This window comes from Ursus maritimus, unplaced genomic scaffold (genome assembly GCF_017311325.1).
Source record: "Ursus maritimus isolate PB19 unplaced genomic scaffold, ASM1731132v1 scaffold_4, whole genome shotgun sequence".
Taxonomy (NCBI): Eukaryota; Metazoa; Chordata; class Mammalia; order Carnivora; family Ursidae; genus Ursus; species Ursus maritimus.
Window position 1 is genome coordinate 12,094,540 of NW_024426552.1, and position 25,716 is coordinate 12,120,255.

Below are 25,716 nucleotides of genomic sequence, written 5' to 3' on the forward strand. Positions count from 1 at the left end.
TCCCCTCGCTACGAAAGTTTCATGAAAGAGGTGGGATCTAAAGATGGTTTAAGAGATGAGGCCGGTTTCTCAGCAGCTGAGAAATAGAAAACACTCCTAGACATAGGGAGCAACGTAAGCCACGTAGGGGAGGTCTCTCTCTCTCTCTCTCTCTCACACACACACACCCACAAGCCTTTTCAGGACTTCTCCTAACAATACTTCCTGATGCCTCTCCCTTCCAGTTTTAATTCATTTTCCATAAAAGTATCACTTTCTGTTTGCATCTCCAAGTTGCCTTCCCTCCAAGGCCATTAAGAAAGCCAGAATCTTCTTGTGGCCAGAAGGGCTAAAGAATTCATTTGGAGTCACGTCTAGACACCATATCATGGGTACGCAGTTTGGCCCAAATTGTGATGCCCAGATGATCTGCTGGAGCTCTGCTGTTGCCACAAAAATAATCTTCAAGGAGTCAATGAGATCAGGAGGCATGGTTTAAACAACAACAACACTTATTTCAGGATAGTTTTAGTCTTAGAAAAATTGTGCAGATAGCACAGAGACTTCCACGTGCCCCACACCCTGTCTCCCTAATTGTTACGTCTCACGTTAGTATGCCAAATACACTTGTTACAATTAATGAACTAATATCAGGACATTATTATTATTAATGTCCACATTTTATTTGGATTTCCTTAGAATGTCCCATTTCTGTTCCAGGATCCCACATTACCCTTAGTCCTTGTTCCCAGGAGGCATTTAAAGACCCTTACAAATCTTTCAAGAAGACATTAAGGTTTGGGGCACCTGTGTGGCTCAGTCAGTTGAGTGGACGACTCTTGGTTTCTGCTCTAGTCGTGATGTCAGGATTGTGGGATCAAGCCTCGAGTCCGGCTCCGCACTTGGCTCAGAGTCTGCTTGGGATTCTCTCTCCACTAAAATAAATAAGTCTTAAAAAAAAGAAAAGAAAAGAAAAGAAAGCATCAAGGTTTAAATTGTTTTTGGGCCCAATATTTGTAACTAAAACCACTAAAGGAAAATTGAATGCTTACTTTTCTAACATAGAAACATTGGAATAGTTGAATACAGATGAAAGGAAAAAGCTTAAGGCTTACATCGCAGGGAAATAGTTCAAGGTACTTTATGGGAGTGTAATAACGTACAACACTAAGCGGAAGATCTTACTCCTTTTTATTGTTCTGGAAGCAGGTAATTAAAATATTAAAGGTTTGCGAGCTTTTTTTTTTCTCTCTCTCTCTCATCTCTTAGCAAAGGGATTACTCTGACTCATTTTCCTTGGCAACCTCACACTCATGTAATACAGGCCCAGTAATTTGAGCAAATCTGTTCCGGGCTAGTTTTACAAAATTGGACACTTAAATGTTCGGTTGTAGGGAAGTCTGCAGTGGGGGCTGTTATAATCCCTCAACCGAGAGCAATTAGGGCAATGGCTTCTAATGCTCTCAAATATCTGTGAGATCAATATTTTCTAACTCTGCTCACTCTTCCTGGAAGGCCTGGGTGGGTGTGTGCAGAGAGGTGGAAGGACGGGGATCTGGGGTCCTGACTTGGGGCTCCTGGTCCCCATTCCAGGTGAGCATGTTTCGCTTTGTGTCCCCACGAGAGTTACAGGGAAGTTCCAAGGCAACTGCAGACCTAAATGGCGCTCATTGGCAAAGCCACAGAGGTTGGGGGATGCCTAATGGGATTTTTGCCAGATGTCACTCAATGGCTTCCACGGGAACCCACAGGCAGGGCTTAGGATGTCGAGTTCATATTTCCCATCCTCTCACCCATACACAAAGTCTCAATACGTTTCCTTTGTCGTGGCTGGGCCAAACGCCAAAATTCCTTCTAAAGAAGATGAATTTTGCTTGCCGATTTGGTGACATGATACACTCCACAATTCTGGGAGGTGAGAGGTAAAAGAGGAAGAGAAGGATCAGGAATATGCATCTTTGACTTAGCTAATGTAGAGATTCACCTGGATAATATCAATATTTATGGAATGCCTCAAGCCCTGTGCTAAGGACTGGGGGAAACACAGTCAACAAAAAGACCAGGGTTTTGTCGCATCAGAAACCTGACTTACCCAGTGTACCACCAGCAAGGGGTCCAGCATCCAGTTAGCAAATTCGTGGGTGAAATTAGTACCCAGTGGAGCTCAATGCTTTCAAAACACAAAAATGTCTGCTTTTCATTTGGTTCAAGTTGGTCCTTTGTCATCTTAGTCTAGAAGCTTCCGAGCACATTAGCTCATTTCCATTCTTAAATACATTTACTCTCAAAGCAGTCATCCATTTGTCCTTGAAGAAATCCTGGCTTCACCAGCCAGTGGGCACAAATAAGGTTAAGTGAACATTAACGTCTTGTATTTTGCTGGTTTGTGCTTCCACCTACCTGATACAGGCCTTTGCCTCTTTCCTACCACAGTTTCTACATAATAGAGTCCCCAGGAATGTCTTACCTGTGCTCGGAAATTATCCTTTCACTAGATTCTGTCTCCAACCAGCACTGAATGTTGGCTGTCCCTTGCCTTAGCCATGGGGCTCCCCACTGATTCACTGCCTGGAGAGCAGTGACCAGAGGCATCACCAGTCTGTCCTCCTGGAAGGGCCAAATGGGGCTCCCTGCCCCTCCTTCTCATTGTGCCAGAGCTGTCCTGCGCTTAGTGCAGAAGTGGGGAGAATGACTCTGTCCCCAGCTCAGTGTCACACTTTGTCAGCCAGAGAGGGGCCACTTGTGCCCCACCTCTCAGAGTTCTTGAGAGCAGTCCAAGCAGCCTCTGCCTACGGCTCCCAAGGCATTAATTAGTCCGGGCTGAGAAGAGACAGGTGCCATCCTGTCCCTCCACTCATCCCTGCCCCAGGCCTTCACACATCTTCACGCTTCCTTCTTTTTTCCTTGACAGTTCCACACATGCAAATAACCACTGGCTACAGGGCCCCCTCTGAATTCATGAGATGTGTCTAGATCCATCTGTTTAGGCTGGGCTGGGTCCAATACAGCATGACTACTCTGGACAGTTTTGAGCTTGGTAGTTCAGAAAACGAGTAATGGAGTGGAGGATCTAGTTACCCCAAGAGTTTATTTATGACCCAGGCTAGTAAGGGGAGTAAGACACAGCTAGCAAATACTGTAGGGCTGTAAACAGAGTTGCTAGTGCGTCTGGTCCAAACGGTGGTTGGATGTGGGTGTTCTGCTGTTTCCTTCTAACCTCTGTCTTAGTTTCCTATCGCTACACAACACATTTCTACAAACGTGGTGACTTAGAACAAAAGAAATCCATTCTCTTCCACTTCTGGAGGTCAGAGTCCAAGGGCAGGCTGACTGTGCTGAGGTCAAGGTGTTGACACAGCTCGCTCCTTCTGGAGGCTCCAGGGGATGATCCGTTCCTTGTCTCTTCCAGCGCCTAGAGGCGGCTGGCATTCCTCAGCCTGTAGCCCTATCGCTCTGATCCTTGCTTCTGTTGCCACGTTGCCTTTTTCTTCTCTGTCTCCTCCCGCTTTCCTCTTAGAAAGACCCTTGCGATTACACGGGGCTCACCCAGATAAGCCGGGATCTCCCCTTCTCAAGATCCTTAACATCATCGCATCTGCAGAGACCCTCTTGGTCTGTAAGACAACATTTATAGGTTCTAGGGATTAGGACATGCACCTCCAGGCATCTAGCAGGGAAAAGAAGAGACCAGAAAGAGTTTTGATGATAGTCCATATCCTGATGCTCCTTTAAACATTTTACACACATTTCAATTAGAATGTGTAGAATTAGTAGAAATGGGAACTGGACACTTATTTCCATTTACCAGATTTGCTCACTAATGATGTCAAGGCTTCCCGTTCCCCAGAATTACAGAAGAACATTTGCAAATCAGAGTTGTTTGTTACGGGAAAAATGGTGTAAAGAGGCATCTTTGTTTCAAATTCTGACATTCCAAAATATCACAGCTAACAAATAGTACTATAATACTATGTACATCACAGTATACTTACTAGTAGTAAAGTACTCATGAATAGCACAAATAGATTATATATATGTCCACAAGCATCCTGCTGTACTCAGTTTTATATCCTAGTGTGGTAGGAATTGTCATCCCCGTGCCATATTGAGAGAAATGGCTCAGAAAGTCATTTCTGAGTAGCCCACAATGTACAGTGAGTTGAACATTAACCATTGTAGAAATACTTTAAATTTCTAAATGTCCTCTTGAGACCCGAATTGGAGGCTTGATGTTAATTTTGCCTAAATGCCATCTCATGGAGACATGAACTTTGGTTTCTTCGTTTTCTGGATGAGGAAATAAATCAGATGATAGCAAACAGCTTAGCTCCTACTATATAAATCCAGCAAGATCCTGATCGCCTCAGAATCACAGCAAATTCCACTTTGAGCCTCTCACAGTGCACCGTGTCAAGCTCAATGACAGGGAAGTCATTGAGTCATCAACAGAGAGTGCACAAGGCGGTGTCTCCAGAGGCAGACACTCGGGAGGGCATGTGAAAATTCTGTGGCTCATACCAGGGATGGGGGTGTGCCATTGAGGAATGTGAAGAAGAGAGAAAAGACAACACTTATCACAGTTAAGTAAACATTGAGGAGAGACCCAAATCAACGTAACTTTCAACATTGTAAGCTTTGAAATATTAAACAACAAAGCTATCCCTCCTCTTTTAAATATCATCTTTCGTAGTGTTTTATCTGTAACCTGACTCCCGCGGTGTGTTTGTGGGACAGAGCCAAAGAAAAGAAAAATGCCCAAGATCCTTCTTCTCAAAGAGCTTCTCAAGTTCCTTTGCCTAAAGGGTCCCTGTGAGCATCTCATCCACGTAATGCAGGGTAGCTGGCACTTCCTCCTTGGCCTGCCTGGGAAGGGTGATGGCACAGCCACCGACGAGAGGGCACTGGACCTGCGAACAGGGATCTCTCGGTTCTGGGGTCCTCGAGAGGAGTCCCCATCCCACACTTCTCCCCTACTTCTTATTTAATCCTCGCCTTCCCCCTAACAAGGGCCACGTAGGGATAAGGCTTAAGTACAAATACCCTTGGGCAAGAAGGGGGGTTTATTTAAATCCATTTGAAGGCTCACCCAAGTGCCATTAGAGCCCTATATGAGAGTGGGCTTTTAGCACCAGGCATCTGGATGAGCCCTGACCAAGGAATTAAGAGGAAGCACAGCAAGGGAACCCTGGGGACGGGAAAGCTACTGTACCTACTTCATAATCTTGCCTATCACTTGTCTTGAAAGCAGCTGGTCTCACCACCAGCCTAATGAAACCACCAAGGCGCTCTTGACTTGGACAATGATCTCTGCCTTTCTGAGGGCAGTCAGGGACAGAGTGGGCGTCTTCAGGAGTGGAGTCCCAGGCAAGCCATGGTGGGATGCTAAGAACAAAACCAAATGCTTTTCCAGTGCTGCCCACTCGGGATCTCTTGCTTCCTACACCACCTGTTCCTCCCCAGGAGTTCAGGCAGGTGTCCTCATCCCTACCTCCCAGATCCTCCTCTCTTGGTCCACTCCACCCACCCCCAGATTCCAGATACTGAAACAGCTTTATCTGGAGAGCCTGGAGCATGGAGGAGTCAGCAAATGGAGAGAGGTAAACCTTCAAAGAAAATACAAAAGAAAAATTTCCTCTTACTAGAACTCATGGTGCTCTCTCTGTCTCTACTTCAATTTCATATCTGCCCGGTGCCTAAATGGCCTTCCTTATACCCAGAACTAAACAGGTCTGCCCGGCTTACAAACCTTCAGTCCCTCCTTTTTGCCTTTTTCAGGGGTCTCCTAAGGAGTGTTTGCATCCAAGAGTGTGCACAAGCCAGGCCAGTGGGCAAGTGCCTAAGGTCCTCCGACTTTGATCCATCTCAAATTTTAAAAATTCTAGTGTGTTGCATACAATGAAGATAATATATAAATATGGTATTTATAATTTTTTTTAAAGATTTTATTTATTTATTCGACAGAGATAGAGACAGCCAGCGAGAGAGGGAACACAAGCAGGGGGAGTGGGAGAGGAAGAAGCAGGCTCATAGCGGAGGAGCCTGATGTGGGGCTCGATCCCAGAACGCCGGGATCACGCCCTGAGCTGAAGGCAGATGCTTAACCACTGTGCCACCCAGGCGCCCCTATAATTTTTTTTATAAAGAAAAGGTTACATCTATTAGGGAGGGTTTTGTTCTTTTTTTTTTTTTTTTTTTTTTTTTTTTTTTTTTTTTTTTTTAGTTTTTATTGATGGGATGAGGATCAGAAGGGTTTGGAGACTAAACCCCTGAGCTTGTCTGGCAAGGTCCTGTCTACCCCTGCCCTGCCCACACTCCAGCCTCATGGGCCTCCCGATGCGCCAAGCACTCTAGTCTCTGAGATTTTGCTCAAGTGACCTTCTTCCTTCTTCTTCTTCTTTTTTTATTATGTTAGTCACCAAACAGTACATCATTAGTTTTCAAGTGACCTTCTATCTGCAGCCCCTTCCCTTCCCTCTTCCCATGCCTGGCCCTAACAGCACCCCCTTTGGGAGTCGTTCCTGATCCTTCCACCCAACACTTGCTCTGTGTCTTTAATAAGCACTCACCAATCACCTGGCCCTATAATTAGTTGCCTACTTGTTTGTTCCCAGAGTGCATGCTGAGTTCCTGGGGCAACCCTTTAGACCCCTGGGGTGAGCAAGGCCATCCTACTGCTCTCAGGGTTAGCAACACTTGGGACCTTCAGAGTGAGGCATGGCTCTCACTTTATGGGATACACCCCAAATTCCAAATTGTCTCCTTTTCTGGAATTTCTCTCATTTTCGCCCCCTCAGAATCTTCAAGGAGTTTGGCAGAAACACACTTTGAGAACTGAATTTGTGAGAGACAGCCCAGCCCAGCTCCCCAAGTCCTGGCTTCAAAGTGGGTTTCTTGGGGCGCCCAGACACTGGCTGTCTTCTGCCTTTCCTCCCGTGTCTGCATTCAGATTTGTCTTTCAGACCATCTGCTTCTTGCCAGAGCATCTCCTTCGTTTCTGGTCTTATTTCCCCAGCTTCTTCAACTGAGTCTTTTCCCTAAGTGCCTTTCCACCTTTAAAATTAAAAAAAAAAAAATCCCTTCTAATTTCAAATTAAACTCACTTCTGAATTAAAAATTTGAAATCACTTAGTTTGTAATTGCTGTTAGAATTTGGGGAATTCCACTATATTATTACACAGTTATATTTTTTCTCTTTTGTGTGGAGACTACAGAGTTCAAAACATCATAGTGAAGACACTTCAAATCTGTTTTGGGCAAATGGTCCAAATGGTATCCTCCCACCAACAGACACACTATCTCCTTACTAGTAATATCTTCTTATAAACAGAACTGGGGCAGTTTGAAACATTCCTTTTGGAGCCAAGTATAAACATTATCTAAACGTTGGGTGTAATCCTAGATTGAGAAGGAATCTGTGTGGAATTTGTTTTGAAGTCACTGGTGTCTTTCTCTGCTCAATTCAGAAATCTTTGCTTTCATGCAGCTAATTGCTGGTATTAATTGCTGTCAAGATTCCTTTGGTGCCAATAGAAAACTAACAGTGGAACTGATTCTAAACGGTTGCTCTGGTTTATCAACATGTTCGGTGCTTTAAAGGCTCCAAGATTTAATGATCATACATGGTTTTCTTGCATCTTTCCAGAGAAATTTGGGTGGATTGACACCACCTGACTGTCATGATTGCATAAAGCTATTTATTATGTCTTCCAACCTAGGCATGTCAGAAATCTCTAGTGCCTACCAATACCCATGCCATCCTCTCCCCCCTTGTCACGGTGTTGGACTTCATTTCCAAGCAGCTTGCTGGGAGGAGGTGCCACGTGCCTGAGTTCTGGCCGATGAAATGTGAACAGAAAATTATGCAGAGGATCCAAAGGCCCAGGAGATAATAGAGCAAGGGAGGTCCTGTATGACCACGTGGAGCACAGCACACCGTCCCCACCCCCATGGCTCCTTACAGGCACTATGTTGCAATGTAAGGGAGGAACCAAACTTTGCCCTAGCTTCACTATGTAATATTTCATTTGTGGGCAGATACCAGCACAACATAAGCAGAATAGCACATCCGTCACATTGCCCCTGCCCCTTGCTAGGCCCCTGCCCATCGTGAGGGTGGGGAGGGGGCTCATCTTAGGACATAGGAGGCAAATCCTAATGATAGAGCAGACAAAAAGCTGGGATGCTGAGAAAATGATGTGTCAGGGCAAGTCAGAACATTCCACCCTACCCTGTCCCACTACCATCCCCACAGCCCATCAATCTCTCCATCCTACTTTTGGGTTTTTCGAATTCTGAGCACCCTATGTTAATTACATAGATAACTTTTTCTCTTCTTTTTCTCACTCAAGAACTACTGCCTTCCTCAGATACTACCTCTTCCATGAAGCTTATCCTGATATCTTCCATTTCCAGGCAAAGTTAGGTGTAGACTTAACACCCTATACAAAATGTTATTATAGTGATTATCACATCATACTGTGATTATTGATTCAAGTGTCTCTTTCACTGGGGTAGAACCCCTTGAGGGAGCTCTTATTGACTTTATTCTCAGTTTCTGGGAAAGTGCCTAGCACATAGCAAGGATTCAACAAAGGTTTATTGAATGAATGAAAATAAGACAGTTTACCAAATGTCAGTGTACTCTTTTCACTGCTTGTTATAGAAATCCAATTCAGACTGGCTTGAGTAGGAAAAACAAAAACAAACCTGGTTCACATATTTCAAAAATCAAGGAAGGATGTCAGGCATGGCTTGATCCCAGTGCTCAAAAAAAGGTTATTAGGAATATCTCTCCATTTCGTGTCTGTTCTTCTCTGTGTTGGCTTCATTGTCAGGCAAGCTCACCCCTTCTGGAGACAAGATGGTCACCAGTGGATCATGATTTCCCTTCTAACAAGATGAGCAACCCCCCAGAGGAAAAACAGTTTCCTTCCCCACGTCGGTCAGGGGCAAAGCTAGGGGCAGGGACAGTGTGATGTATCTGTGCCCATTCTCCTTAGGACAGGCTGGAATCTGCCCACGGACGAATAAATACACAGTGAAATGAAGGTGATTTGCAATCCACGTTCAACAAATCTAAAGAAAGAAGTCCAGGGTAAAACCGAAGGAGAAAAATGTCCAACTAGCATCTTTTTGCAAACCCCATAAGCTTGTTACCAGGGATATTTGTCCCACCCTGTACCCCATCATGAGACTTCATGCATCTGGCCTCCTTGTTGCAGCCTTCAAGCTCCCTGACATCCAGAAGGCAGGGAGGGGCCACCCTGAGGTCCAGACAGGGCCTTGACTGCAGGCGGCAGGGAGGTGGCTCACAAAGCCCTTTTAGGATCGCCAGCCCCACTCCTTTCGGGAAATCAATGTCCGTTTCCCTTCCTACCTCTTTTCTTCTTCCGTGCATGCCTCTGAATGGTACCAGCATCTGGAAGAATGAAGAAGACACTTTTCTCACCAGGTTCCAAGCTGATGGATAGATCCTTTTCTGCCTCCCTTTTCCCCTCCAGGCTGGGATCAGAGCAAGCCAGTGGCATTGATGACAGCTTTCTTAGTCCTGGGATGAAAGGGTTACTGGGGCATGAAGACCTAGAAACCTCCAGTGGAATCTAGGACAACTGATCGTCTAAAATTAGCTTGCAATTAATAACTTAGTCACTGCTCCTTACTAAGTGGGGTAGTCACCACATTTTAAAACCATTTAAAACTGTTAAATCTCGTGTTCAGGAAGAATTCTGGCTCTATGCATTTCTCAAAGCTCTTTCTTTTATTACAAAATGAACCAACGAATACATCCCTTCAGAAAATGCTGTGCCAACTTCAAAACAAACACAAAACACTATAAAACACCTTATTCAGTCCCCCAAATGGACTTTATCTCTCTGCTATGTTTCTATAACCATTGGTATGTTCAATAGGGCCTTCCTCAGTTCAGCTTTATTTGTCCTCCTCTTCTGCTTATAAGCCCTTGGAAGGCAAGGGTACACATCTTGTTCATCTTTGTTTCTTCTGCTTGGCCTTGGCACATGGCCCATGCTGAACCCTACCCGATTCCTGCCTTTGCTCCTGCCCCCCTCCCCCAGCTGCAGCCCCTTGGTCCTCACATGTAGGCCTGGAAGCAGAATCAAGTCCCTTAAAACCCAAGTTCCAGAAGCTCATTGTCTTCGGGCTATGCCCTCAGGGCTAGCGAAGTGCCTGCCACCTAGTGAATGCCCAGTAAACATTTGCTGAATGAATGAAGCTATGATGGCTGTCTCACCTTCTGTTCAAGTTGACTTGGTTGAGCTTCAGGTTAGTCTCCCTGCACTCCAGTCACCCACTGATGAACTTGGGCTCTCTGCCTGTCCACCTGACCCCAGCATTTTTACCTTTGCCTTCCTTGGTCTTCTCTTTGCCTTGCTTTGCCACCTCGTGGCCTCACCTTGCACCCTAAGTGGTGCATGTCAGCCTCGCTTCTTTCCTGTGGTCACCGTCCTCTTTGGACACATGTTCACCTCCTCAGACTAACGCATCTATCCCTGCCCAGCACTTCCTGTGGGGGTCCTGTCACTAGCCCTGCACTCTCCAAGTCAGAGGTCTTATTCCAAGTATTTTGCCATACCCATGGTGCTCTGTACATGCAGATGAACTGAACTGTCTCTTTGGTCAATTCAGATGAACTGAATGGTACCCTGCATCTTCTGGTCCGTCATCAGCTAACTCAAGGGAAATGTAATTATTTTTGCAAGACTGAAACCTGGCACCCTACTTCATAAGCTGTGTCTCAGCCCAAGCTCATCATAAAAGGAAACCATGCATCTACTATATGCCAGGTACCTGGGGCATTTTCCTCTAGATTGGACATTGGCATTGCTCCTTAAACTATGCATACACTCCTACCTTATTAAGATCATTGATCACTGCTGATATATTGCTTAGTTTTGGAGCCCTATACTAAGCTATTTGATAAAATCTATTTAGAACATTTGTTCTGGGGAAGGAGCAGATCCGCAAGTTCACTGGGATGAACTGGTGTGTGATTAGCATTTTCACTGTCTGTGAACACACTTACAAGCTACTCTAATACATTTGTAGGAGGGCAGGAATGTATCAACGGACCTACAAACAGATTAATATGATGGGGGGTGTTTGTCTAGTTAGAAATTCAAGTTTCTCATTAATTAAATGTTTTGCTGGTATTCATGCTATGTTGTTTAACAGGTAGCGCCTGGGGAGCTGAATCCAACATGGAACTGTTTGTCTCCTGAATTCCAGGAAGTCAGACACTGAGAGGGAGGAGGGAATGCGCGTGTTTCAGGGGCTGCCAGGTACTCAGTACAAGGAAGACGGTGTTTGGAGAATGTGCACACTCAAAGCCCCACAGATCCCGGCCCACAGACAGCCGGGTGCGCCGGGTCTCACTTCAGGCTCCCCGTCGTGCTCGCTGTTGGTGTGTTAGTCTGTCAGCAGACGTCCCAGGGAGTCTTACACCTCAGAGGAGCAGGTGGGCTGCTGCCTCTCACGAGGCTCTGAGAAAAGATCATTTCTGCACTTGGGCTCCTACACATTGCCTGCCTTTGGTAGAACCACGAGGAAGAAAAGGTTACCATGGGTTCTTTCGGGGGCTCCTTTTCTATCAGCTGCATATTTCTTGAGTAATCTCGACACCCAACGTGGGGCTCAACCTCAGGAGCCCGAGATCAAGGGTCAAGGGCTCTACCGACTGAGCCGGCCAGGTGCCCCACAAGCTGTGGATTTTTAATGAGAGCCTGTGATAAGCAAGTTGCATCTTTCTCTTCCAGGTGAGTTCTGATGAACGGGCTCACGACGGGGCCACACTCACTTGGCGGCACGTGCTGAGACCAGAATGGTACCACCCTCTGGGCACAGGCTCCTCCTGGCCAGCGCACTGGGCATCCTTGCGCTCCACTGCTTCTCAAGGGGGCAGAAGAACAGCACACTGATTTTCATGAAGGAAAACACCATTCGGAACTGCAGCTGCTCTGCAGACGTCCAGGACTGTGACTACAGTTTGGCCAACTTGCTGTGCAGCTGCCAAACCGTCCTGCCTTTGGCACTCGAGCAAACCAGCTACAGTGACCATCTGACCATCTGGTTCACGGATGCATGGGCGCTGGGCCTCCTGTTGAACTTCACGCTGGTGCGGGACCTGAAGCTTTCTCTGTGCGGTACCAGCACTCTCCCCACGGAGTACCTGGCCATCTGCGGTCTGAAGAGGCTTCGCGTCAACACGGAGGCCAGGCACCCGTCCCCAGAGCAGAGCTTACTCATCTACAGTGGCGGGGAAAGTGAACCCAGAGAGCAGCCCGTGTGGTTCCCCAGATGTATGTACGTCTCATTCTTAGATATGGCACTTTTCAACAGGAAATCATCCTTAAAAGCATACAGTATTGAAAACGTTGCCAGCATTGCCAACAATTTTCCTTACTTCTCTTACTTTGAAACCTTCCCAATTTTAAGCAACAAAAGCTACGTCGTCACGTTCATTTACTAACATTGTAACGGATGCCAGCCATGGGAACTTTGGCAAACTATGGATAGCTTGAACAGGGAATCTGGGAATGAGGCCAGGGGGATCCTTACCTACAACTTCACCTGTCCGCCCAGCCCCCATTCGCCACAGAGCCACACACATACACCAGCCCTCTCTGCTCTGCTCTCTGTCCAACCATGGGAGCTGTTTCCAAAAACAAAAGAAAAAGAAAGAAACAAAAACTCAAAAAAACCAAAACCAACCAACCAAACAAAATGACCTGAGTCCAGAAGGTCTTGAGAGCAGCCAGAGGCCGGGTCTGTGCTCCTGGGAGTCTGTGGAGAAATGTCAGATCAGAAATGGAGAAAGCAGGGCACACCATGGACTGCTGGGCGGAACTCAGCACAGGAGACGACCCCCAGGAAAGGCATCTTCCTTCCAAATACTGCCTGCATTTTTTTTTTCTGTTTCATTTTGTTACATTGACTGGAATTCCCCTAAGAAGAGATGGCTAGATTTCAGAGGCTTCGGGACCGTGAGTTCCACACAATGATTAGGTTCTCTTAGACTGATATTTTCCAATATAGTTTCCAAATATCTCTTAGACTGATACTTGCTAAGAATATATGTGCTGAGAAAGGGGAGTTTCAAGAGTGGAAGAGATCGGGTTAGGGTGGGACCTTAGGACCAAATGAGAGCACTGGGGTTCAAGTCGTGTGATACAGGAATGAAAACCAGAGGACATAAAAATCAATGGCATATATCTCAAAATTTTTGCTTAGAGCAAGGCCTAAACCCAGGGAGTTTCTCTCTTGTATCCCTTCTCTTTCATTGTTTCTTTCTTTGATTTCTTCTTTGTCCCCACCATACCACTTCACCTTTCTCCTCCCATTTTCCTCATCCTCTCCCTCCCCTTCCTCCTTCTGCTCCAGAAATAAGAATTTGGATTAATACCATTAGAACTGCATTTAACGCCACCAGGGGCTAGCCTGGGAATATAAGACTCATTTATAATGTTATGGACAAAAATGCTCAAATGACTAAAAGATAATTAACAAAGGAACTTTCAGGGCTCAGTCCACTCAGATGTTTAATTCTGGAAAGTTAAGACACTTTGTATGACATGGTTGACACAAAATGGTCTTAGGTGTGATGACAAAAGGAACCAAGGCAACATATTAAAAAAAAAAAAAAAGGAAACAGACCTCAGTGTACAAAGAAAAATCTTCCTCACAGACTCAATTTACCACTGAGATACAATGATGTAAAGAATCCATGGCAATTATGATACAAATGACCAAACTGAGAGTGCAAGGAAATAGAAACATAATTGCATTTATAATGTCATAATGGTAAGAAAGAGTTTTATTATAAAGTAACAGGATGTCTTAGGGTTGATGATTTCATATCACATTCACCACATTTTTCTCTTATCCTTAACATAGGGTAACTGAAATAACCTGAAATTATCGACATTTGCTTAATTGGTGGGGGATTTGGTCGTTCAGGCTAATTAGCATGAGTCCATAATGTCAGTGTTTAAATTAGGCCAAAACTAAGACCAAAGTATGAATTTTAATAGAATAATGCAATGACCTCATTACTGACATTGTATTTGAGAGGTAAGTTTAAAGTGAGAGAAAAAGACAAGGAAAAAAAAGGATTTGGAAAAGGGAAGGCAAGAAACATATAAGTGAAAGGACGAATAATAAATACATTTACTGTCATTAGTTACTGAAAATGTAAAAAACTGAATTTTAATGGATTTTTATTAATAAAGTATAAAATTAAATGATTCAGAAATTATGAGCATCTTAATATGCATTATCTTCCATTTGGTGGCTTTGACTAGTTTCAAAGCCCTTTCACAGATGTTGTAAGTGATTCTTGTAAGATATAATTGTAGATCAATGGGACTTAAATCAATAGAAGAGGAAAGTTAATTCAGTAATAAATCAAGCTTGCCTGATTTATTTCTGGCCTGAAAATGTGGTTCAGGTTGCGCTGACAGAGGATAAATAAGGAACAGAGAAAAATCCACAGCACATACATGGGGAGAAATGGCACTTGGTGTTCAGTGGATGGTGAGGGTTGGGGGGACAGCAGGGATGAGTGGGGATAGTGGAAAACTGAGAGTATATGCCCCACCTGAAGGGTCCACAGCAGCTCAGCACTAGCTGAGTGTCACTGTGGGAGAGTACAATGGGGCCAGATCCCATCCTTCGAGAAAATTAGGAATTCCAGGTTTTTGGGTGAAAACTCACAATTTATAAATGTTAGCACACTATTTTGCCTTTTTGTTTGTTGCCTTCAGTAACACTGTGTGGTCAAATGTCAGTGGTCCCCTTAGGCTTGGGGCTAGCCATTTGTCACCTCTGAACAGTGATGTGCTGGTAAAAGTTTAACCACCAGCTCTCCAAAAAAACCAAAAAAAAAGTACATATATATGTTCATTATAAATTTTGCTGATATTAAGGATGTATATCACACAATTTACAAAATGATAATAAAATACACTCTATTCTTTATTATAAATTCTATGTACATAATTAATTCCCAAAGAATGCTTTAGGTGATTTTTGGCAAATTCTTATATCCAAAGCTAACCTAGGGTTGTGATCGATGTGTGAATGTAGTTCTGGCATGAATATTGGCTGATATTTTTATTTACATCAGGAGTAAGAGGAAAAGTAACAAAGATTTTTGTGGGAATGTCATTTGCTAGTCAATGATGTAAGCAAATTCTTTGCTGAATCAAATAATATTTTTCAAATACTGGAGGAATGTTTCCTTAACTTGGAGGACTATTCAGAATGTTAACGCTATTGAAATGATACACTTAAGTTTAATCTGCATTGTTAACACTTTCTCCAGCACACTCAAGAAAACAACAAATCAAACCCTGGTATGTGGTGTTTTCCAATGTTAGTGGTGTAAATACTGACATCATAACCAATTTCAAGCTACCAAGAGAAGCCACTAAACGGAGTTGAGCAAAGATGCACAGTAGGATGTGATTAGATTAGATAGCATTTCTACCCATAGATGCAACAGGCACAAATAATCTCAAGAGCATAAATAATAGTAAAATACAGTAGAATAATGAAGAAGTGGTGAGTTTTGAGGATTATCTTTTTTTTTTTTTAATATGCTCTCACCAGGGGGTGGGGGGAGGGGCAGAGGGAGAGGCAGAGAGAGAATCTTAAGCAGGCTCCCTGCTGGGCATGGAGCCCACAACTGGGCTTGATCTCAGGACCCTGGGATCATGACCTGAGCTGAAATCAAGAGTTGGACTCCCAACGGACTGAGCCACCCAGACGCCCCCACTTGCAATACTGATGCTGCCTCATTGCCTCATTTTTCAGAGCTACAGGTGGGATTTTTAGGAAATGTGCCTTCCACTCCCATGCTGTAGCTCGCTCTTCAACATCTAGAGTCAGGATCCTAAAAGCCCTTAGATGGGAGATTGGGGGTGGGGGAGTGAGGAATCTAAGTCCTTATGAGAAAAAGAAGTTAGGGATTAAAACTCTTGAGTGAACCTATGAAGGGCTCCTGAAAGGAAGGAAGAACAAAAGAATCCAGAAAAGCTATTAACGGCATTTTTAAAAATTTAAATTCAATTAGACAACACACAGTACATCATTAGTTTTGATATTATGTTCAATGATTCATCAGTTGCGCATAACACCCAGTGCTCATCACATCACATGCCCTCCTTAACGCCCATCACCCAGTTACCCCATCCCCCCATCCCACCTCCCTTTCTACAACCCTCAGTTTGTTTCCCAGATATTAACAGCATTTTACACACCTTAAATTAAAAATGGGAGTTGGGCAATCAATTTCCATTTCCCAGAGTTGCTCACTAATAACTTCAGGCTCTTTTTCTCCAGAATCTACAGGAGGACATTTGTAAATCTAATCTGATTTGTTACATGAAAAATGACATGAAAACAAAAAGTTGTTTTATGCTGAGCCCTTTTTCTGTTCACATTTTTTTTAAAGATTTTATTTATTTATTTGACAGAGATAGAGACAGCCAGCGAGAGAGGGAACACAAGCAGGGGGAGTGGGAGAGGAAGAAGCAGGCTCATAGCAGAGGAGCCTGATGTGGGGCTCAATCCCATAACGCCGGGATCACGCCCTGAGCCGAAGGCAGACGCTTAACTGCTGTGCCACCCAGGCGCCCCTCTGTTCACATTTTTAATGCATTTTAAATTTAGCAGAGTCCGTAGTCACAACTCACGACTCAGAATGACACACAAGTGTCATCAGGCTACCTGATGTAGCCTCCAGGAAAGCCCGGGGGAGGGGGGGGCTGGCTCTGCAGAGAGCACAGTGTATCACAAAGCCTCACCAATTTAAATGATACAGGCACATCACCACACGCACGAATAAATAAAGTGGTAAGAACAGCTCAAAAACAGATCCCCCATTTAAAAAAATCAGCACATGTTAAGAATAAAATCACAAGTCCATGGGAAAAGAAATTTAATAAATGGTATGCAGAGGGAAAAAAAGATTAAAAGGATACACACTAAAATATTAATGGTGCTGTATCTGGGTGATGATATTAAAACTGATTTTCATTTTCTCCTTCCTGAGTATCTTGATTTCCTAAACTTTTTTGAATAAACATACAATCGCTTTTGTAATAGGGAAAACCCAGTAACAGTATTTTTATATAAACAAATGCTGGAACAAGTGCTTAGGACTTAAAGCTATAGCCTGACCTCCTAACCAACATTGTAATGTTACGTTGGAAAATACTAAAATGAAACTACAAACAACTCTAAAATATGAGAAAGAAAAAGATTAACAACCTATTTAAAAACAGGGAAGTAAATAAACAGGCAATTCACATGAGATGACACTCAAATAGCCAATAACTGAATTAAAAATTACCTCTACTAAGAGAACTAATAACAATGCAATGGGACACTGATTTTTCATCTATTCAACTAGCAAAAAAAGCTACTTAATACCAAGTTTTGTCTCACTTATAGGTAAATAGATATTCTCATATAATGTTGGTGGGATAATAAACTGGCACAGCCACTTTTAAGTACAATTTAGGAATGTGTCTTAAAACACATACAAGCTAGAAGCCAATTCTACTTTGGATCTACCATAAGCACCTTCCCCCACAAATGCACATATGCCAACTAGTAGAAATTCATCTAGCCATTCACCTAGAAAAAATGCACTTTTTACAAATCACATTATACTTCAATAAAGAGTTTTAAAAAGAAAAGAATGAATAATATAACTAATAATCATGGGATTGTCATCCAGAATTGATGAATGGAAACATTTTGTCACGCTTATTTAACAAATTTTTAAGCACATGTTTATTTTAAACTTTTTTAAGCAAAAGATATAAAACAATATTAGTTTTAAGAACTGCAAATAAATTATGAATTTTACTTAGTAGGCTTGTTGTTGTTAGTAGTACTGGCACAATTCTGAAACTATTTTGTGTGTATTTTTTTTTAAAGATTTTATTTTTTTGAGAGAAAGAGAAAGAGAGAGATGGCACACCTGAGCAGGGGGGAGGGGCTGAGGGAGAGGGAGAAGCAGACTCCCCGCTGAGCAGGGAACTTGATCCCAGGACCTGGAGATCATGACCTGAGCCGAAGGCAGACACTTAACCGACTGAGCCACTCAGGTGCCCGTTTTTGGGTGTATTATAGGGTTATGCAAAAGAGTCAATATATCGAAGGTTTTGGGGGACCCAGAGTTCTAACAGTAGGAAATATGAACTAAGGGGAGGAAAAGCAGCATCCTGGGTTTGGAACTAAAGGTATCACAAACTCATGATTTTTAAGACTCACATTACTTAGCTTTATCCACTGAGAGGCCCAAGAAGCAGTGACACCCTTGTGTGGCAAAGAACACACCAATACCTAAATTTTGGTTTCTCAAAACCATCCCCCATTAAGACAAACAAACAAACGACAAGAACAACAACAAAATAGGTCCTTGATGAAATGGCTAATTCCAGAGGATCAGGACAGCAAAAGTATAAGATGAGCCTGGAATATCTTATTGTGACAGAAAGTAAGAAAAGTTCAATAAGTTGATGGGAACATATCCAAAAAAATACAGGAGCCAGATTATAGGATTCCACCGGCCCTAAGAGGGACCATCTGAGCATCAGCATGGTCAATTACAGGAATGGTTTACAGCATATTGATTTGAAAAGATTCCGTGAGGGGCGCCTGGGTGGCACAGCGGTTAAGCGTCTGCCTTCAGCTCAGGGCGTGATCCCGGCGTTGTGGGATCGAGCCCCACATCAGGCTCCTCCGCTATGAGCCTGCTTCTTCCTCTCCCACTCCCCCTGCTTGTGTTCCCTCTCTCGCTGGCTATCTCTCTCTGTCGAATGAATAAATAAAAAATCTTTAAAAAAAAAAAAAATTCCGTGAGTCTGTACTATCACAAGAAAGAATACAGTGAGAAGGCACAACATTACCTATGTAGTATTCTTGTTAAATATGTTAAGCCTACATCTAATTCAAATCCAAATTAAGGCACGTTCTGCAAAAATAAAAATGGGAAAAAAGCCTCAAAAAGCTGGAATGAACTTTAAAAATATCAATGTCATGAAAACTGGATAAAAAAAAAAGCAAGCAAGAGAGTGATGGTGCTGTTCTAGAATAAAGGAGACTAACTAGCTATGACAACTGAATGTAATGCACAATATTTACTGGATCCTGGAATGGGGAAAAACAACAGCTATAAAAGGCAGGAGAAAATGGATGTCCCAGCTCAAGCAGAGAGAGTGCACCACGTTTTCCCCTTCTTTTTGTTCCAATCAGGCCCTCCACGGATTTGATGACGCCCACGCACACTGGGAAGGGTGATCTTATCTCTATGGGAGACACCCTCACAGACACACCCAGAAATAATGTTTTACCAGCAATCTGGGCATCCCTTAGCCTAGTCAAGCTGACACATAAAATTAACCATCACAGACAGAGAAAAAAAAAATGTATAGAATAAACATCTTGTTTATCCAGTGAAGACAAATTTCTTCCCCTTAATGATGGGAAAGGTCTAGTATAATGAAAAGGGTTGGTCCTCCCAGGGAATGTTTCATATTGGGGGATCAACACTGGTCTCTGCTGTTGACAGGTTGGGCACTAAACAGATCAGTTCTGGTGAGAGGCAGTACATGTTAATGAATCCATACAAAACCTTCATCCTTGACCCCATGGCTACTCTGTTCAAAAGGCCACTGTGTAAGCACTGGAGTAGCTAGAGAAAGAGGTAGACTGGTATCCATAGAATGAGTCATCTGATCCACCAGAATATTGAGAGCATCCTTTTTGATGGGGAGACTTTGTAGTATTTACATAAACACAAGAATCTCTCTACTTGTGCTTATTCTGAGTCTATTCATATCACTCAGCCCCACATCACCTTGTCTAATTCCTTCCGAGTTCCTGACCATTCACCCCAGCCTTTCTTACTCTGGCCTTTTCAAGAGAATTAAACAATATAGAAAGTGATCTGAGTGACTATTTTCTTAATTCTCCTAAGATGGACCATACCTAGATGCATACAAGATAAGTTAATTCTAGATGCATAAAAGATAAGCTAACTTATTACATAAAATGGATGCCTTTAGGACATCAAGGCTAATTTTCTTGAGGAACCCCACCTGAAAGTGGAAATCAAGCCAAACCCTTAGTGACTATATAATGAGTCAGAAGAGATCTGTTCTTCCGGGAAAGCTTTTCCCTGGCAAAGCAGGCACCCAGATGAACTGGAAGGATTTCCCTTCCTGGCTTCCTTCATGTTCACTCCTGACTGGGGCTATAATGCTACAAAGCCCACTGTAGGTGGTGCCAGCACATCCTGCAGAACCATATGTAAACAGGCTTGAATTTTTTCTTCCTTAATCAATTGGTCTTTGGGACTACCTCAAGAGACCATAAGTATGCTTCAAAGGACAGGTAGCAATGCATCAAGAGTACAAGAGGCAAAGCACAGGTGTCTTCAAGGCCTGCTAGCATCCAATCACTTATGTACTACTTCCATTAAATTTTAGATGGCTGTTTTGAATGCCCAACTTTATATTTTAGTAGATCAGACAACTTTAGTTCATCAGGGCAGCTAGACCACATGGTCACTTGGTATCCCATGGTTAGGCATTCAAGTGTCTATTTGGGCTTTAGGGCAAGCCAGGAGTAATTTCTCAAAGGAGACTACTTCTTTGCCATTTAGCTGAATTCAACTTCAATTCACTTCATTCAATTCAACTGCCTGGTCCATATTGGCATCCTTATCATGATAATTGTACATCCTTATCATGATAATAATTAAAGCCATAGGATTTAATTTAATCATCTAACAAGAGAGTTAAAAAAACAACAACAACAAAGCACTTGAATACTTAGTGATTACTTACAGGAGATTCCCTAAAGGGCTGGCAAGGTTAGTGAAAAAGGAAATAACATGAGCCTGGGGTGTTTTTGAAGCAGTGGTATTCTGTTAAATGTTTAATAACTAGCTCTACAGGAAAAAGAGATCTGATCTGAGGCATTTGCTGATTTCCATGGTGTAAAATACTCCTACCTTGGCCAATTTCAAGCTACAATGTGACATCACCGGACATGAAGTTGAGAAGAGATTGTATAATCAGCCCTTGTAGGCCCACATGAGTCGGCTCCAGCACACCACTGAGAGGACAGTGTTTCAAGCAGGAGAGTGGAGTCAGTTGGTTTGAAGGCTGTTGATAGGTCAAATGAGATGAACACAGAAGCATCCTCTGGATTTGCAAGAAATAAGTCATCTGATGGCCTTGAAAGAGGACTGTTAGCAGAGTCATGGAGACAGAAGTCAGACTGAAGAGGTCTGAGGAATGAATGGAAGATGAGGACGTGCTGGCAGCGAGTAGAGACACATGTATGAAGTTCGGCTGTGAAGGAGACTAGAGAAAAGGAGCTGGAGCCAGATGTCCAAGCAAGTTCTAGGTTGGAACTTACTAAAGTAGGTGTGTGTGCTGATGGGAACCAGAAGACGGAGGGGATAGCCAATAGAGTGAAGTCCTTAAAGAAAGAGAATACAGTCTACATCTTGTTAGATTAATCTTAGATAGGAAGAAGGATTCTTTTTTGATTTACATGAGCATGAGTGAAGAGCTGAACTTTTCAGCAAAGAGTTATATAGTTATTAGTTGGGGACACATGAGGGCTTTGAGAAGAGATGACACACCAGTCTCATGGTATGGGAGAGGAAACTTACCAAGGACACAGATTAAAGATACTGGATAAATGTATTGATATCCCTCACACGCTGAAGGCTCTTTCATTTCCTTTGTCATGGTTTCATTGGGTAATGGGAGAAAAGACTGATAACTTTGTGGTCATTCTCACATCTTTAATGAAAATTCTACTTACCTCTTTAATATCTTTCTGACTTCTTTTTGCTTACTGGTTTGTCAAGAGCCATGAGGCTCTTCTTAAGTCAGCTAGAAAGTACATTTTCTGTAGAATTTCGTATGTATTATTGCTGGGTTCCATATAACATCTTCTCATAATTAATTTGGCTCTTCCTTATCTCTGGTTATATCTAAAGTTGTAGGGTGTGTGTATTTAGTATTGCTTTTTAAAATCAGGCTTGGGCTTTTCTTTATAATTTCTTTATAATTCCTACATTTTGGTTTTTATAGTTTTCTAATTTATTGATTACAGTTTTCTCTTTGAATATTCCTACTCCCCACATTCTTTGTTTTGCTAGGGTTTTGTTTTGTTTAATCATTTCTGAGGTTGGATAATTTATTCCTATCACAACTTTTGTAATTACAAATGGTTTGAAGTTATACACTATTCTCTGAGTACACCTTTACAACAGTGTACCATATATTTTTATATGCAACTATCAGAATTTTTATTAATTTTTAGAGTTTTTAGATAACATATCATATTTTAGCTCTTCTTTGATTCAGAGATTCAGGTGGCTGCTCATTAATTCCCATGTAGTCAAGGCTTTTTAAAGAATTTAAATTAGGAAGGGTTGCTTGCCTTTTGAATTTGGTTTGTCATGTAACTTTTTCTCTGGTTGGAGAACGTGCCCTGTAAAATCACTATCCTGAAGAATTTGTTCAGGTTGTCTTTTTTTTTTTAATTGTAGCCAGGTTAATGATTGCTATTTATAAATGTTTTATAGATGAAACAGATGATTAGTCTCTGCAGAGTACATAATTCTACCAGTTTATCTATACACTTGAGTTCACGGATTACATTATTAAAATCTCATATACCTTTACATATGACTTGGCTACTTCGTTGTCTGACTCAGACAGAAAGGCATATTACAACAATGTATTACAAAGAAAAATCTTTCTTTGTGTCCATTTGAAGTCTGCACTGCTTTTAAGACAGAACCAGGAATGTTAGCTAGTCAGGAACAGATACAGAAATGTCTGCCTCAACTATGGCTCGAGTTTTGCTGTGTGAGTATAACAAAGGAAGAGGGGGGGAAAGAGTTGAAGTTGTGGCAAGGGGGTGACTATAATCTTGCCCTAAAAAATTCAACTTGGAAAAGAAGGGAAACAAAGGCAGGAGGAAGAGAATGGGCAGCGAACAGTGATAGGTTCATTGGACTGGAGGTAGAGTAGGCAGACTGGAAGGACAGAAGGGATACAGTTCTTGGAAGACACACAGTTAACTCCCCAGTGACTTGGAGAAAGTCCAAGGTGCAATCATGGTAGCAAGCCAAAGTAGAGTGGTAGATATGATTATTAAAGGTGAGAGGAGTAGAGAACTAATTCTGAGTAGATTATGCACTGGAATGATGAAGCCACTAAGAATGAATGAATGAATGAATGTTCATAAAACAATTCTGGAAGGAAATGCATCAAAAATTTTCTGGAAGGAAATGCATCAAAAATTAAGTATTAAGACTATAAATACTTATTTTCTTTCTTTTATTCTGCATTTCCTATATTTCTAAATAGACAGGTAGTACTTTTAAAATCAGAGAACGGTTATTTGTAAAAGACCACTTAATTGAGGTGCCTGAGTGGCACAGTTGGTTAGGCATCTGACTCCTGGTTTCAGTTTGGGTCATGATCTCAGGGTCTTAAGATCCAGCCCAGTGTCAGGCTCTGTGCTCAGTACGGAGTCTGCTTGGGACTTTCTCTCCCTCCCCCTCTGCCCCTCCCCACAGCTCTCTTTCTAAATAAATAAATAAATAAATAAATCTTTAAAATAAAATAAAATAAAACAAAAGTCCACTTAATTTTCAAGGAATTGGAAGCTTGACTTGGTTCTTCTCTAATGTAACTGTACTACAAGATTAGTGTGTTTCTTACATACCTTGCTGCCCTCTAGTAACGCTCAATACCACAGAAGAAGGAAACATTGTCTTTTATACCTAGAAGAGATACTTATACCTCTGTTGTTTTTAATAATGTATCTTTTCATTTTTTCCTCAAGTAGGACAGGCAATAATGTATGAATGGTATTGAGTTAACACAAATGAGTTCTTTCAGAGAGGCTGCATTGCTATTTTTTGCTTTTGTATTGGTAATATAGTTCTTAGATGCATTCATAAAGTGTCCACTATGAATGTAATATAAATATCATATCTGTACTATGACTGTAAATTACACTCTTTCACAGAGTAACACTAGAAATGCAAATAAAATATGGGGGTGCCTGGTTGGCTCAGTCAGAGGAGCATGGGATTCTTGATCTTGGGGCGGTGAGTTCATGCCCCATATTAGGTGTAGAGATTACTTTAAAAAAGTAAATGTAAAATACTGTACTGGATAAAATTATTTCAACTGCTTTTCATTTTACATGAAATATTTTAAGAAGAGTTTACTTAAGGAGTCATCCTGGAGCTAGTAATTGCAATCATCTTGAAGGAAAATGTTCTGCCTCAATCCTAGAATTCCTACATATTTACTGATGATAAAGATATTTAAATGGTCATTGGCACTGGGGAAGAAACGAATCAAATTAAAATTTCTATCATTTTATATTTGTGCTTCTTAAGATGTAGTACCCTATTGATTTCTTCATAATATTAACTGCAATTAGTAATTAATTTTTATGTATTTGTTATTATGTCTCCAGCACCTGACTACAGGTCTGGAAGGAGAAAGAACACATCTGCCTTATTCTTTCTGGTTTCCTATTGCCTCACACAATGCCTAGAACATAGCAGATGCTCAATAAGTTTTGCTGAATAAATGGATAATAATAGAATTACCTGGTCTAAATAGCAGATGCATTTTTAAAATACCAAATAAGCCCAATATTTCCATGCAAGGAAATAAGACATCATTTACTTTTATCATGACACTCTAAATTTGGATGAAAAGAAATTTCACTTTCTTTTTGTTGAAGAAACTGTCATTTCAGAAAATGAAAGAATAGCTATTACAGTGGAACTGCCAAAACATTCTTAAAAGTTGAGTGTCTCTCTACCAAAAATTCTAATGTGGTAAAAAAAAAAATTAACTATTAAAAGACTGAATCTTTTAAAACTGGAGTCCATCAATAATAATGATTTGATAGAAAAGACTAAACTATATTTCAATAGAGTTTGAGAAAGAATTTAGAAATTTTCTAACATTTTTAATAGGATTGTTCACATGCTCTAGATGGAGGTACTTGTTTCTCTGTACTTGTAATAACTACAGACTTGCAAGATAAAGAGCTTTCCTCACTTTTGCTTGTGACTTAAATGCCAATGAACATATCTGTATGGATATCTTAACAATAGTAAAAAAGAAAGAAAGAAAACTCATCTCTAAAAAACTATAGTAAAGCTGAAGAGTTATTAAGCTGTTAAACTTTTTTTTTAAAAAGCACAATCCCTATCAAAATACCATCAGCATTTTTCACAGTGTTAGAACAAACAATTCTAAAATTTGTATGAAACCAGAAGAGACCCTGAGTAGGCGAAGTAACATTGAAAAAGAAAAGCAAAGCTGGAGGCATCACAATTCTGGACTTCAAGCTGTATTACAAAGCTGTAATCATCAAGACAGTATGGTACTGGCACAAAAACAGACACATAGATCAATGGAAAAGAACAGAGAACCCAGAAATGGACCCTCAACTCTATAGTCAACTAATCTTTGACAAAGCAGGGAGGAATATCCAATGTAATAATGAAGACAGTCTCTTCAACAAATGGTGCTGGGAAAATTAGACAGCCACATGCAGAAGAATGAAACTGGACCACTTTCTTACACCATACACAAAAATAAATTCAAAATGTATGAAAGACCTAAATGTGAATCCATCAAAATC

At 41.8% G+C, this 25,716-nt stretch overlaps 1 protein-coding gene and 1 long non-coding RNA gene across 2 annotated transcripts in view; one reads left to right on the forward strand and one right to left on the reverse strand.

The window, feature by feature from the left end:
- Positions 1–889: 889 nt before the first annotated feature.
- The window catches only part of LOC103673108, a 29,567-nt gene continuing 4,740 nt past the window's right edge, over positions 890–25,716 (reverse strand). Inside the window, exons 2-4 of the long non-coding RNA XR_571314.2 lie at positions 12,723–12,777; positions 9,356–9,397; positions 890–929 (exon numbers count right to left, since the gene is read on the reverse strand). This is a non-coding gene — a long non-coding RNA (uncharacterized LOC103673108). The remainder of the gene's footprint in view (positions 930–9,355; positions 9,398–12,722; positions 12,778–25,716) is intronic.
- Positions 10,893–12,653, forward strand: CUNH21orf62 (chromosome unknown C21orf62 homolog). Its single transcript, XM_008701824.1, has one exon. It carries the CDS (start codon positions 11,816–11,818, stop codon positions 12,461–12,463), a length of 648 nt encoding a protein of 215 aa, XP_008700046.1. The 5' UTR covers positions 10,893–11,815; the 3' UTR covers positions 12,464–12,653.